At 41.4% G+C, this 12896-nt stretch overlaps 1 protein-coding gene across 11 annotated transcripts in view; it reads right to left on the bottom strand.

Annotated features, from left to right (window-relative positions):
* Window positions 1–12896, bottom strand: part of LOC140739827 (guanine nucleotide-binding protein G(I)/G(S)/G(O) subunit gamma-7) — a 152683-nt gene that overhangs the window by 11608 nt on the left and 128179 nt on the right. For all 11 annotated transcript variants that reach the window (XM_073068404.1, XM_073068397.1, XM_073068405.1 and 8 more), the window contains one exon: window positions 10635–10755. In XM_073068404.1, coding sequence (XP_072924505.1) covers window positions 10635–10715 — 81 coding nt within the window. In that variant the 5' untranslated portion in view covers window positions 10716–10755. The remainder of the gene's footprint in view (window positions 1–10634; window positions 10756–12896) is intronic.

The raw sequence follows: 12896 nt of genomic DNA, 5'->3' as shown, positions 1-12896 counted from the left end.
GAATAAAGAATGAGGGTTCTTACTGCATTAATCTATTTCAGAAGATCAAGCCACATTATCCATATGGCAGATAGCAGACTCCCAAAGGATTTCCATTCCAATAAGAGATTTGCTTCCTCTTTTACTTATTGGAAACTACTAACCCATGACTACTCAAGGTGAAGGAAGTATTTCCCCACTCCAGAAAGCTATCACCCTGTCTGAAAGGAACAAGAAGAGACCCAAGCAAAAACAACACAAGGAGTGTAGAAACTCATCCCTCGAACAATCACCTCTGATAAGGGTCTGCATAAGACTTGCCAACCATCACAGGAACAGAATTAATGTAGAAAAACCATTTTAAATCCAAGGGACTGCCGAAGGAGAAGCTCTGCACAAAGATTTTTCTCCTTGTGCAATGGTTAAATTTGCAAAATTTTGCAGCTAAAATGCTAGCAGAAATGGATGGTTGCCAGAAATCAGTTTCTTCCTCTACTCTAACCTCAAAATAAATGAAGACTATTAGGATTAGGAGTAGTAGCTTGCTAAAACAATATCTTACATAGACAGAAGCAGCCAAATTGAAATTAATTTACATGATTTAATGGGTGGGTTCCATTGACTCGTTCAAAACACAGTTCAGAATTTGAGAGTCACAAGTCATTAACTGGCTCCAGACTCTAGACTGTTGTACTATGCCTTCAGGCCTTTTGACTTAAATAGAATTAAAGCACAGACTCAGAAGTCAGGCAGCATGGTTTAAGCAAATGTTAAAATGCAAGACAGAAGCCAAGTTAAAAACATTGTTCTATGATAATTAAAAATATTACTACAAAGGCCTTTTTTGGAGTTGGGTGTAAATATAAATCACCTGCATTGTGCTTGGCTCTAACTAAAGCAAATCAAAACAATGATTCCTTCATGCAACAATTACAGAAAATAGTGGTTAACATTTTAAGGAAAGCATTGCTTTATGAAAACTGGGTTCCAGCCAAGGCAGAAATAGCAAGATTGTGTTTTTGAAAATTAATTGGTTTATCACTGTTACATGCAAGCTGGCTAGTGGTATAAACAGTCGATGTTTTGGGCTGAGACTGGAAAGGGGAAAGATCAAAACAAAAAGGTGGGGGAAGGGGAAGGACAAGTAGCTGTTAGAAGGTAATAGGAGGGGAGAGTGGTCTATGGGAGAAAGGGAAAAGGGGAGAGCACCAAGGGGAGGTGATAGAGTAGAAGTAGAGTTAAGAGGCTAGAGTGGGGAATAGAAGAAGAGAAAGGGCAGAGAAAAAACTACTGGAAGGAGAAATTGATGTTCATGCCATCGGTTGGAGGCTACTTAGAAGGAATATGAAGTGTTGCTTCTCCACCCTGAAAGTGGCTTCATCGTGGCAAAAGACGAGGCCATGTCAGAACAGGAATGGGGATAGGAATCAAAATGGTTGGCCACTGGGAAATTCTGGTTTTGGTGGATGGAATTGAGGTCACCCAATTTAGGTCGGGTTTCACCAATGTAGAGGAAGCCGCATCGGGAGCACCAGATACAATACGACCCTAACAGATTCATAGGTAAAGTATTGCCTCACCGGGGGCCCTGAATGGAGTTAAGGGAGAAGGTAAATGGGCAAATGTAGCATATCTATCACTTGCAGGAAAATGCGCCAGAAGAAATATCAGTGGGGAGGAGCAAATGGACAAGGGAATCACGGAGAAAGCAATCCCTGCGGAAAGTGGAGAGTGGAGGGGGTGGTAAAGATGTGCTTGGTGGTAGCATTCCATTTAAGATGATGGAAGTTACAGAAAATAATGTGTTGAATATGGAGGCTCATGGGGTGGAAGGTGAGGACAAGAGGAACTCTATTCCTGTTAAGGCGGGGGGCTGGGGGTGGGAAGATGGGTGAGTGCAGATGCCCAGGAAATAGAGATGTGGGTGAGGGCAGAATTAATGGTAGAGGAAGGGAAATCATATTCTTTGAAGGAGGACAATATCTCTGATGTCCTGGAAAGTCTCATCATGAGACAAAACAGAAAAGGGAATACCATTTTTATTGTAGACAGGGTGAGAAGAACTAGAGTCAAGATCACCATGGGAATTAGTAGATCGGTAAAAGATATTGGTAGATTGTTTGTCTCCAGAGATTGAGATGGAGACATCAATAGTGGGGAGGGAGGTATCAGAAATGGACCAAGTGAATTTAAGGATAGGGTGGAAGTTGAATGCAAAGTTAACAGAGAAACATAGAAAACCTACAGCACAATACAAGCCCTTCTGCCCACAATGCTGGGCCGAACATGTACTTACTTTCTAAAAGACCTAGGGTTACCCACACAGCCCTCTATTTTTCTAAGCTCCATGTACCTATTTAGGAGCCTCTTAAAGGATCCTATTGTATCCGCCTCCACTAGTCACCGGCAGACCATTCCACATACTCACCACTCTCTGTAAAAAAAACTTAACCCTGACATCTCCTTTGTACTTAATTCCAAACACCTTAAAACTGCGCCCTCTCGTGTTAGCTATTTCAGCCCTGGGAAAAAGCCTCTGACCATCCACACGATCAATGCCTGTCATCTTATACACCTCTATCAGGTCACCTCTCATCCTCTGTTGCTCCAATGAGAAAAGGCCAAGTTCACTAAACCTATTCTCATAAGACATGCTCCCCAATTCAGGCAACATCCTTATAAATCTCCTCTGCGCCCTTTCTATAGTTTCCACATCCTTCCTGTAGTGAGGTGACCAGAACTGAGCACAGTACTTCAAGTGGGGTCTGACCAGGGTCCTATACTTTACCTCTCGGCTCTTGAACTCAATCCTACAGTTGAAGGCCAATGCACTGTATGCCTTCTTAACCACACAGTCAGCCTGTGCAGCAGCTGAGTGTCCTATGGACTCAGACCCCAAGATCCCACTGATCCTCCACACTGCCAAGAGTCTTACCATTAACACTATATTCTGCCATTGTATTTGACCTACTGAAATGAACTACCTAACACTATCTGGGTTGAACTCCATCTGCCACTTCTCAGCCCAGTTTTCTATCCTATCAATGTCCTGCTGTAACCTCTGACAGCTCCCCACACTATCCACAACACCCCCAACCTTTCTGTCATCAGCAAATTTACTAACCCATCCGTCCACTTCCTCATCCAAGTCAATTATAAAAATCACGAAGAGAAGGGGGTCCCAGAACAGATCCCTGAGGCATACCACTGGTCACAGACATCCATACAGAATATGACCCGGTCACAACCACTCTTTGCCTTCTGTGGGCAAGCCAATGCTGGATCCACAAAGCAATCCTTGGATCCCACGCCTCCTTACTTTCTCAATAAGCCTTGCATGGGGTACCTTATCAAATACCTTGCTGAAATACATATACACTACATCTACTGCTCTACCTTCATCAATGTGTTTAGTCACATACGCAAAAAATTCAATCAGGCTCATAAGACATGACCTGCCCTTGACAAAGCTATGCTGACTTTTAATCATATATAATGCCTCTCCAAATGGTCATAAATCCTGCCTTTCAGGATCTTCTCCATCAACTTACCAACCAGTGAAGTAAGGCTCATTGGTCTGTAACTTCCTGTGTTTCAACCCTCCAGTCCCTCCAGAACCTCTCCAGTCCCCATTGATGATGCAAAGATCATTGCCAGAGGCTCAGCAATCTCCTTGCTTGCCTCCCACAGTAGCCTAGGGTCCATCTTGTCTGGTCCCAGTGACTTATCCAACTTGATACTTTCCAGAAGCTCCAGCACATCCTTTTTACAGGATCAAGGATTTTCCTTAATCCTGCTCGCTAAGACCTTCTCATGGCCCCTTCTGGCTCTCCTAATTTCATTCTTAAGCTCCTTCCTGCTAGCCTTATATTTTTCTAGATCTCTATCATTACCTAGGTTTTTGTACCTTTCGTAAGCTTTGCTTTTCTTCTTGTCTAGATTTTCAACAGCCTTTGTACACCATGGTTCCTGTACCCCACCATCCTTTCCCTGTCTCATTGGAACGTATCTTTGCAGAACACCACACAAATATCCCCTGAACGCTTGCTACATTTCTGCCGTACATTTCCCTGAGAATATCTGTTCCCAATTTATGCTCCCAAGTTCTTGCCTAATAGCTTCATATTTCCCCTTATTCCAATTAAACACTTTCCTAACTTATCTGTTCTTATCCCTCTCCAATGCTATGGTAAAGGAGATAGAATTGTGATCACCGTCTCCAAAATGCTCTCCCACTGAGAGACCTGACACCTGACCAGGTTAATTTCCCAATACCAAATCAAGTACAGCCTCTCCTCTTGTAGGATTATCTACATATTGTGTCAGGAAACTTTCCTGAACATACCTAACAAGCACCACCCCATCTAAACCACTTGCTCTAGGGAGATGCCAATCAATATTGGGGAAATTAAAGTCTCCCACCATGACAACTCTGTTATTATTACACCTTCCCAGAATCTGTCTCCCTATCTGCACTTTGATGTCCCTGTATTGGGCAGTCTATAAAAAACACCCAGTAGAGTTATTGACCCCTTCCACCCACAGAGACTCAGTAGACAATCCCTCCATGACTTCTTCCTTTTCTGCAGCCGTGACACCATCTCTGATCAACAGTGCCACACCCCCACCTCTTTTGCTTCCTTCCCTGTCCTTTCTGAAACATCTAAAGCCTGGCATTCTAAGTAGCCATTCCTGCCCCTGAGTCATCCAAGTCTCTGTAATGGCAACAACATCAAAGCTCCAAGTACTGATCCACACTCTAAGCTCATCCGCTTTATTCATGATACTCCTTGCATTAAAAAAGACACATCTCAAACCATCAGTCTGAGCACATCCCTTCTCTATCACCTGTCTATCCTCCTTCTCACACTGTTGATTTGTGAGCCAACTGCCCCTTCCTCCGTCTCTTCAGTTCAGTTCTCACCCCCCAGCAATTCTAGTTTAAACTGTCTCCAATAGCCTTGGCAAACCTCCCTACCAGGATATTGATCCTTCTCGGATTCAAGTGCAACCCGTCCTTTTTCTACAGGTCACTCCTGCCCCAAAAGAGGTCCCAATGATCCAGAAATCTGAATCCCAGCCATCTGCTCCAAACCCTCAGCCACGCATTCATCCTCCACCTCACTCTATTCCAATACTCACTGTTGCGTGGCAGAGGCAATAATCCAGAGATTACTACCTTTGAGGTCCTGCTTGTCAACTTCCTTCCTAACTCTCTGTAGCCTGTTTACAGGACCTCTTCCCTTTTCCTACCTATGTTGTTGGTACCAATATGTACCATGACCTCTGGCTGTTCACCTTTCCACTTCAGGATATTGTGGACGCAATCAGAAACATCCCGGACCCTGGCACCTGGGAGGCAAACTACCATTCGTGTTTCTTTCCTGTGTCCACAGAATCACCTGTTTGACCCCCTACCTATAGAATCCCCTGTCACTGCTGCCATCCTCTTCCTTTCCCTACTCTTCTGAGCCCCAGGCTCTCTGTTAATCTGTAACAGAGGTGTGGCCACTGTTGCTTCCCCCAAACAGGAATACTTATTGTTAAGGGGGACAGCCACAGGGGCACTCTCTAGCATCTGACTCTTGCCCTTCCTTCTCCTGACTGTTACCCACTTAAATGTCTCCCGAGGCACCGGTGTGACTACTTGCCTATAGCTCCTCTCCATCACCTCCTCACTTTCCCTGACCAGACGAAGGTCGTCGTGCTACATCTCCAATTCCCTAATATGGTCCCGTAGGAGCTGCAGCTCAACGCACCTTGCGCAAATACGGCCGTTTGCAAGGCCGGGAGTCTCCCGGACATCCCACATCTGACACCCAGCACAGAACACTGGCCTCACAGACATACTTCCTATTCTTCACAAGTAACTTACCTCACCTCGACCCGTTATCGCTGAAACCTTGTTGAGCCAAAGCCCTCTTATTCTGACTCCCTCTACTACATTGCCCACTCCTCCCACACCCGCTCTATAAAGCTGTCTTCTTTTTAAAATCTTCCTGCAGGTCCAACTTGCTGACATCCACGCACCTGCACAGCTGTTCCTTGATCGACTGATGAAATTGATGAGCTCAGCACGGGGGCACGAAGCAGCCCCAATGCAGCTGTTAATCTAGCTTGGAATATGGATTGTTCTGCTTAGCCATAGCCAACGGAAAGGCCCATGGCTAACCCTCAAGCCTGTGGAAAATGGGAAGAGCCAAAGGAGAAATTGTAGAGGGTTGGAACCAGTTCTGCCAGACAGAGGAGGGTGATAGTGGAGGAGGAAGAAGGAGTGAGCTTTAAGGCCTTTCTGATGGCGAATAGAAGTGTAGAGGGACTGGACATCTATTGTGAAAATTAGGTGGTCAGGGAATTGAAAGTTGTCGAGGAGATTAAGAGCATGTGAAGTGTTATGAATGTAGGTGGGAAGGGACTGAACCAAGGGGGATAGAATGGAGTAGAGATGTGTAGACACTAGTTCAGTGGGAGAGGAGCAATGTACCTACCCAGATAGTCAGGCTTGTGGAATTAAGGTGCAAGGCCAAGACAAGATACCTAGTGAGGTTCTATGTATCTATCTATATATCTGCAGTTAATTGAGAGATACAGCATGGTAACACACCCTTCCAGGCCAACAGCCAGTGCCAACCAATTACACCCATGTGACCAACCAACCTATCCACTCCAGCTACTATCCTATCCACCTGCTCTGATTCTCAGTGCTTGCTGACACTGAGTCTTTGAAAGATGTAAAATCAGACATCCACCTCTCCCGGAAGTTCCGGGAGTCTCCTGCATATTGATAGTGGCTCACTGACGCCCGCAAATTATATTTAATATCCCAGAAATCGATTTTTTTTGAGAGGTAGAGGAAGAGCGAGAGCGAGCATCCTGATTGGTCTCTCTTCATGCTAAGTAGACCTATCAGTTTTCTCTGTGGGCGGGCTTTACAGTCGACCTCAAAAATAATGACAGTGTTACTTGCTGCACTGTTTGCAACAGTGACTTTTCTATTGCGCATGGTGGGTTAAAATGTAAAAGGCATGTTCAGGTGAATTTAACAGGTGTCATTCGTTCACTAGCATAGCTAAAGTTATTTAAACTAGCTGGCTAACTGCTAAGGAGATACTCTATTGATGTCCTACGTGATGAGGCCAAATTCCCTGTTGACTTGCTTAAAGTTGTAATAGAATAAAAAAAAAGGCTCCACGATTATATAATAGAAATAACGTCACATTTTCTGCATATACCCAACTTGGTTTACAGATTAGCCAAAATCACTAAACAAAGTATTACATACACCCTTGGAGGACGACCGGGGGTGGGGGGGATATGGGGTTGCAGGGGGCGGGGGTGCTACCTCCCTGAAATGAGTTTTTGCAGGGTGGGATGTCTGTAAAATGCACTGGAGATCAACCTACAGAAAAGTTTAAGTGTGTGGATGCCAAGATTCAGTATCAAAAGAATTGCATAAAAGTTGACTTCAGTTTGCAATCATAAAAGGGAATGCAAATCTCCTCAGCTAATGTGCAATAAAAATTTTGGAAGAAAAGAATGCAAATAACAGATATTTAATATATAGTTACAAGAGAAAGTTTGTGAACCCTTTGCAATTACCTGGTTTTCTGCATTCATTGCTCATAAAATGTGGTCTGATCTTCATGTACATCACAATAATAGAAAAACACAATCTGCCTAAACTAATAACACACTTAACAATTGTACTACTTCTCATCAATACTGAGTACACCATTTAAACAATTACAGTCTATGTTCAAAAAAGTATGTGAATCTTTGGGGTAATGCCTTCTTCAAAAGGTATTCGGAGTCCGGTGTTCCAATCAATAAGATGAGATTGGAGGTGTGGGTTGTTGAAGTGCCCTGCCCTATAAAAAGACACACAAGGTCAGGTTCCTGATAGAGCCTGCTCTTCTCAAGAAAGATCTGTTTATGTGCACCATGCCTCGACCAAAACTTTCAGAGATGTTGGAAGAAGAATTGTAGAGACGCATGAAGCTGGAAAAGGTTACAAAAGCATTTCTGAAGACACGAGTGTTCATCAGTTCTCAGTAAGAGAAATTGTCTGCAAATGGAGGAAATTCGGTACTGTTACTGTTTTCCTTTGGATGGTGTATCCTGCAAAGATTACACCAAAAGCCCAAAGTGCTTTGCTGAAGGAGGTGAGGAAGAACCCAAGGATAATAGCGAAAAACCTGCAGAAATCTCTAGAACTTGCTAATGTCTCTATTCATGTGTCCACTACGAGAAAAAATATTGAATAAGAATGGTATTCATGGAAGGACACCATGGAGGAAACCACTGCTCTCCAGAAAAAAACAACAACATTGCTACATATCTCAAGTTTGCAAAAGACCACCTGGATGTTCCATGACACCTGTGGGACAATGTTCTATGGACAGATGAGACAAAAGTTGAACTTTTTGGCAGAAGTGCATACCGCTATGTTTGGAGGGAAAAGGGCGATGCACACCAACATCTAAACTTCATCCCAACTGTGAAGCACAGTAGAAGGAGCATCATGGTTTGGGGCTGCTTTGCTGCCTCAGGGTCTGGACAGTTTGCAATCATTGAGGGAACAATGAATTCAAAATTGTATCAAGACATTTTACAGCAGACTATCAGGGTAGCGGTCTGTCACCTGATGCTTACTATAAGTTAGATGATCCCACAAGACAAGGTTTAAAGAGAAGAAAATGTGTGTTTTGGAATGACTAAGTTGAGACCAGATCTTAACTCAATTGAGATGCTGTGGCATGACCTGAAGAGGGCTGTTCATGTAAGGTGTCCCAAAAATATTGATGAACTGCAACAGTTTTTGTCTTTAAGAATGGTCTAAGATTCCTCCTCACCATTGTTCAAGTCCAATCATCAGCTACAGGAAATGTTTTCTGGAGGTTATTGCTGCTAGAGGAGGTTCTACCAGTTATTAAATAAAAGGGTTCACATACTTTTTCCAACCTGGACTGTGAATGATTAAACAACATGTTCAATAAAGACATGAAAAGTATTATTGTTTGTGTGTTATTAGTTTTGGCAGATTGTGTTTGTCTATTATTGTGACTTATATGAAGATCAGACCTCATTTTATGAGTAATTAATACAGAAAACCAGGTAATTGCAAAGGATTCACAAACTTTTTCTTGTAACTGTACATTTGAGCCTGCACTTAATAAGGGTGCTGCTACTGGCTTCTTGAGAAATAACCAAGTTATTATTTCTGAACCAGAGATGAGTCAATCTGTGAAATTACCAAAGAATTGGGTGAAAAAGCGACAGAAAAAGCGACAAAAAAATCGACGAAACAGACTTTTAAGATTGTTATGTCTCCGCTCGCTGTGAAAACGGGGGCACCTCCCTCTCCTTTGCCAGGGAGAGAGAGAACCTGTGGGTTGTCAAATTTCGGATGAAATGCGAAGCTTTTGGGGTAACTCTGGTCTGTGTCTTTGCTGTTGCTTAGCTCATGCTTGGGCTCAGTAATTGTACCGATGCGCGTTATTTTTGCGGGTGGGGGAGGGGGGATCGTTGCTCGCTACTGCTTATGTGCGGGAGGAGGGAGCTGGGGGGACTTTGGGGTTCTCATATTTAACTGTCGTTCATTCTTTGGGGCACTTCTCTGTTTTTGTGGATGTTATGCGAAGAAAAAGCATTTCAGGATGTATATTGTATACATTTTTCTGACATTAAACTTGACCTTTGATCCTTTGAATAATGAAGGGAAGTAACATGACATCCATGTGCATAATAATTGTCAAACTTAAACATGATAATACCATGGGCTCTCAATAATGTTTAAAATTAATCTTGAATCACTCTCAATTACTAATTAAATGATTTTCCGAGAAAGGACTATACATATACAAAAGGGCAAAATTGAGCCCTGTAAACAAAATACTAGAAATGTATAATGGAAAATGCTAGAAATGTGTAGGTGGTCAAATGGCATCTGTGGCAAGAGAAAACTATTTCCTTTTGCTGGACCAGACATTCTGACCTGTGTTTCTCTTTCCAGATGTTGCCCAATCTGTTGAGTATTTCCCATTTTTTTAAATATACAGTACAATTCTGATAACTAGGTAGTCTGGGTACTTTCCTGGTATTGGACTTGCTGATTTTTACAGACTATTGCATATTATTTTTATTAATATATCAATGAACTTTTAGAGCTTTTTTAAAAAAATGATGTTACATAGAAGTAGACTGAATTTGCAGTGAACCAAGTGAGCTCAGAGGGAATATGGGAAACTTGTACTGAGGGTTAACGAGACCACAGGAATGAGGCCCAGGTGAATTTAAAGGGGACATGCAAAATAGGATGCCAGTATGTTTAAATACCGTGCAGGAAATATGATACTGGCGAGTCAGATGCAGAATCATTTGGATTGCTGAACAATGAGATCTTGCATTATAAGACTTTTAATGTGTTGAGTTCTGCTATATTCAACTGTCAGTTTGTTGCCTGTCCTTCGCTGTATAACTCCATGCATAACACCCACTTTACAAAATAAGCAAATAGAACCAATGAGAAATTACCTTTTGAGGGAAATGACGAACCTGAGCAACTTCTACTCTATAACTGGTTTCACTGTGTTTTTAAAACATGCAAATGCCCAAACAAGCCCATCCAAATCTTACATTTTTTAAAACCATCTCACCTTGATTCTCTCAATGCCTGCCTCAATCCTCAGCTGTTCTACCAGTTTCCGTGCTTGTGCTATGTTGTTAGTTGATGACATTGTCTGCCATTTATTCCAGGCCAAGGCCAAACTTAGGATACTGCAAGAAGGGGAAAAAATATAAAATCAGATTTTTAATATCAAAGTCAAAAGATCAGGATTTCCATGTCTTAAATAAAAACAGCAGTTTTACGTTCTTTTGCTATAACTCTAATTAAAAATTTGTCAAAATGTGAAAGTGCAGTAGTCTCAATATTTTTGATGCAAGCTAAATCACCCTTGTAATTATTCTTGATATCTTTCAAGTCTTTTGTCTGCTCTGGATAACTAAAAAACATCCATGCAATGATATATTTAAGTTGCTGTGATGTTTTTGCATATATACTGACTTAGATTAATGTTAAATGTTTTTATAACTGGGTAACCAAGTTGGACTTGTTTCCTAGCTCTTCTCTAACACGGTCAACAGAACTCAGAATAGTAAATACAGGCAAATAAATTGCTTTCCTCCTGAGATGAATTGATAATCCCTTATTTGACCCTTTTCCTAGATCCCCATCTTTCCACTCAAGAAAACAGTGAGAACTTGTCAGCTTAAGGGCACACTGACTAAAACTAGTTGCAGCACAGTGTGCTGAACATTTGATTTAAAAGCAGAATTCTAGTTTCTTAGAGCAACCTAACATTTCTGACCTAAAGATGGCTTTAAGGAGCGCAGGCTTGTCATTTTAGTTACAATGGTCCAGAAGCTAATGGAAATATTTGGATTCCATCAGAAAATGACAAAACTTCAAAAAAAACATATATTTTTAAAATTACAAAAAATACTCAGCAACAATAAAAGTTATTTAAATCATATTAAAGTAAATTAAGCAGGTTAAATTGCTTGGCCAGCAAAAAACAAAGAATTAGTTAGAAAAGCACAACAATAAGAACTATCTTGAAATTAAAGCAGGAGATTGGACTGGTGAGCAGGCAAGGGCAACAAGTAGGAATAGACAATTTAAAAAACTATGGAGGGTAAACCAGTCCCTTGTATATAACTAGCTATTTAGAAGGATGATAAACAATGACCTCACCACTTCACCAAACCACCCTTTCTCTTGAAAGGTCAATGCATCAACAGTGTCATATTGGTTTGATCAGGCTATGGTCTTGAAGTGTTTATTTCAAAAAGACTTTTGTGCATTACAAAGGTTAACTCTCAAGAAACTACAAATTTTATCTCTCAAACAATAGTAGTTAGCCATGACAGATACAGAAACAGGACAGTTACTACACAATTTCTGCAGTCTATCTTGTGAAAATGAATTCAGTGAACATATTGGAATATTGGTTGGAAAAAGGAATGCAAGGACAAGAGTGAAAGTACAGCACATTTAGTTTTTTCTTCTGAGCATAGATATGCCTTCTTTGATACAAATCTTAAGTATCCAGAGTGAGATTGACAAAACACTAAGATAGTGTTTTTGAACTCTCTCACTTCAGAAGCAAACAAAACTGAAGAGATAAAAAAGGTACAGCTCAAGAGAAAATCCCTTTCCAAAAAAAGTTCAAGTATTTTTGCTGGGGTAATTAGATGTTATTACAAAACCTTTTTTGTGTGAATAATGTGGTATCAGATTTCAACATGATTTACAGTCTGCTGATAGTTTGCTTAATTTTATTTATTTTTGCTCAATGTTAATAAAGCACTAAGTCAGATCCCAAAATACAATTACTTGGTAATCTGAAGAGCTGATTACAAATTAATAAACTGTACTTCATTGTTATCGCTTGAAAATGAACAGAAAAGCATTTGTTGCAGCTTTCCAGAAACACTGCAGCCCTTGACCTTTAACAAACTTTTCCAGAAGCACTACAGCCCTTTGCCAAATTTTCCTCGTTTCCTGCATTGTCTGGTAACATAAGGCTATTTATCTACTTTTGGGTGCCTGACTGTTACATGAGTGAATCACTGAGCTCTGGTTATATTTAAATCACACCAAAACACTCTCAATGGGCATCCTACATCGGTAAAAATGTAGTAACTCAATACTACCCCACCCCTACAGGAAGCTCTTTGTAAGGTGAAGCAAGAGGTGAAAAGTCAGCCACGATCCACCAGAGTACATCGAGACAGAACTAGATCTCTTGTTTTCTGCTCCTCCTGAAATATACAGTACTGTGCAAAAGTCTACATAAATATACTAGGGTGTCCAAGACTTTTGCACAGTACTGTATTTGTCAACATGGAGCAGA

The sequence above is a fragment of the Hemitrygon akajei genome, chromosome 16, assembly GCF_048418815.1.
Source record: "Hemitrygon akajei chromosome 16, sHemAka1.3, whole genome shotgun sequence".
In the NCBI taxonomy this organism is placed as follows: Eukaryota; Metazoa; Chordata; class Chondrichthyes; order Myliobatiformes; family Dasyatidae; genus Hemitrygon; species Hemitrygon akajei.
The sequence above is the reverse complement of the archived record's forward strand: the minus strand, read 5'-3'. Positions and strand labels throughout refer to the sequence as shown.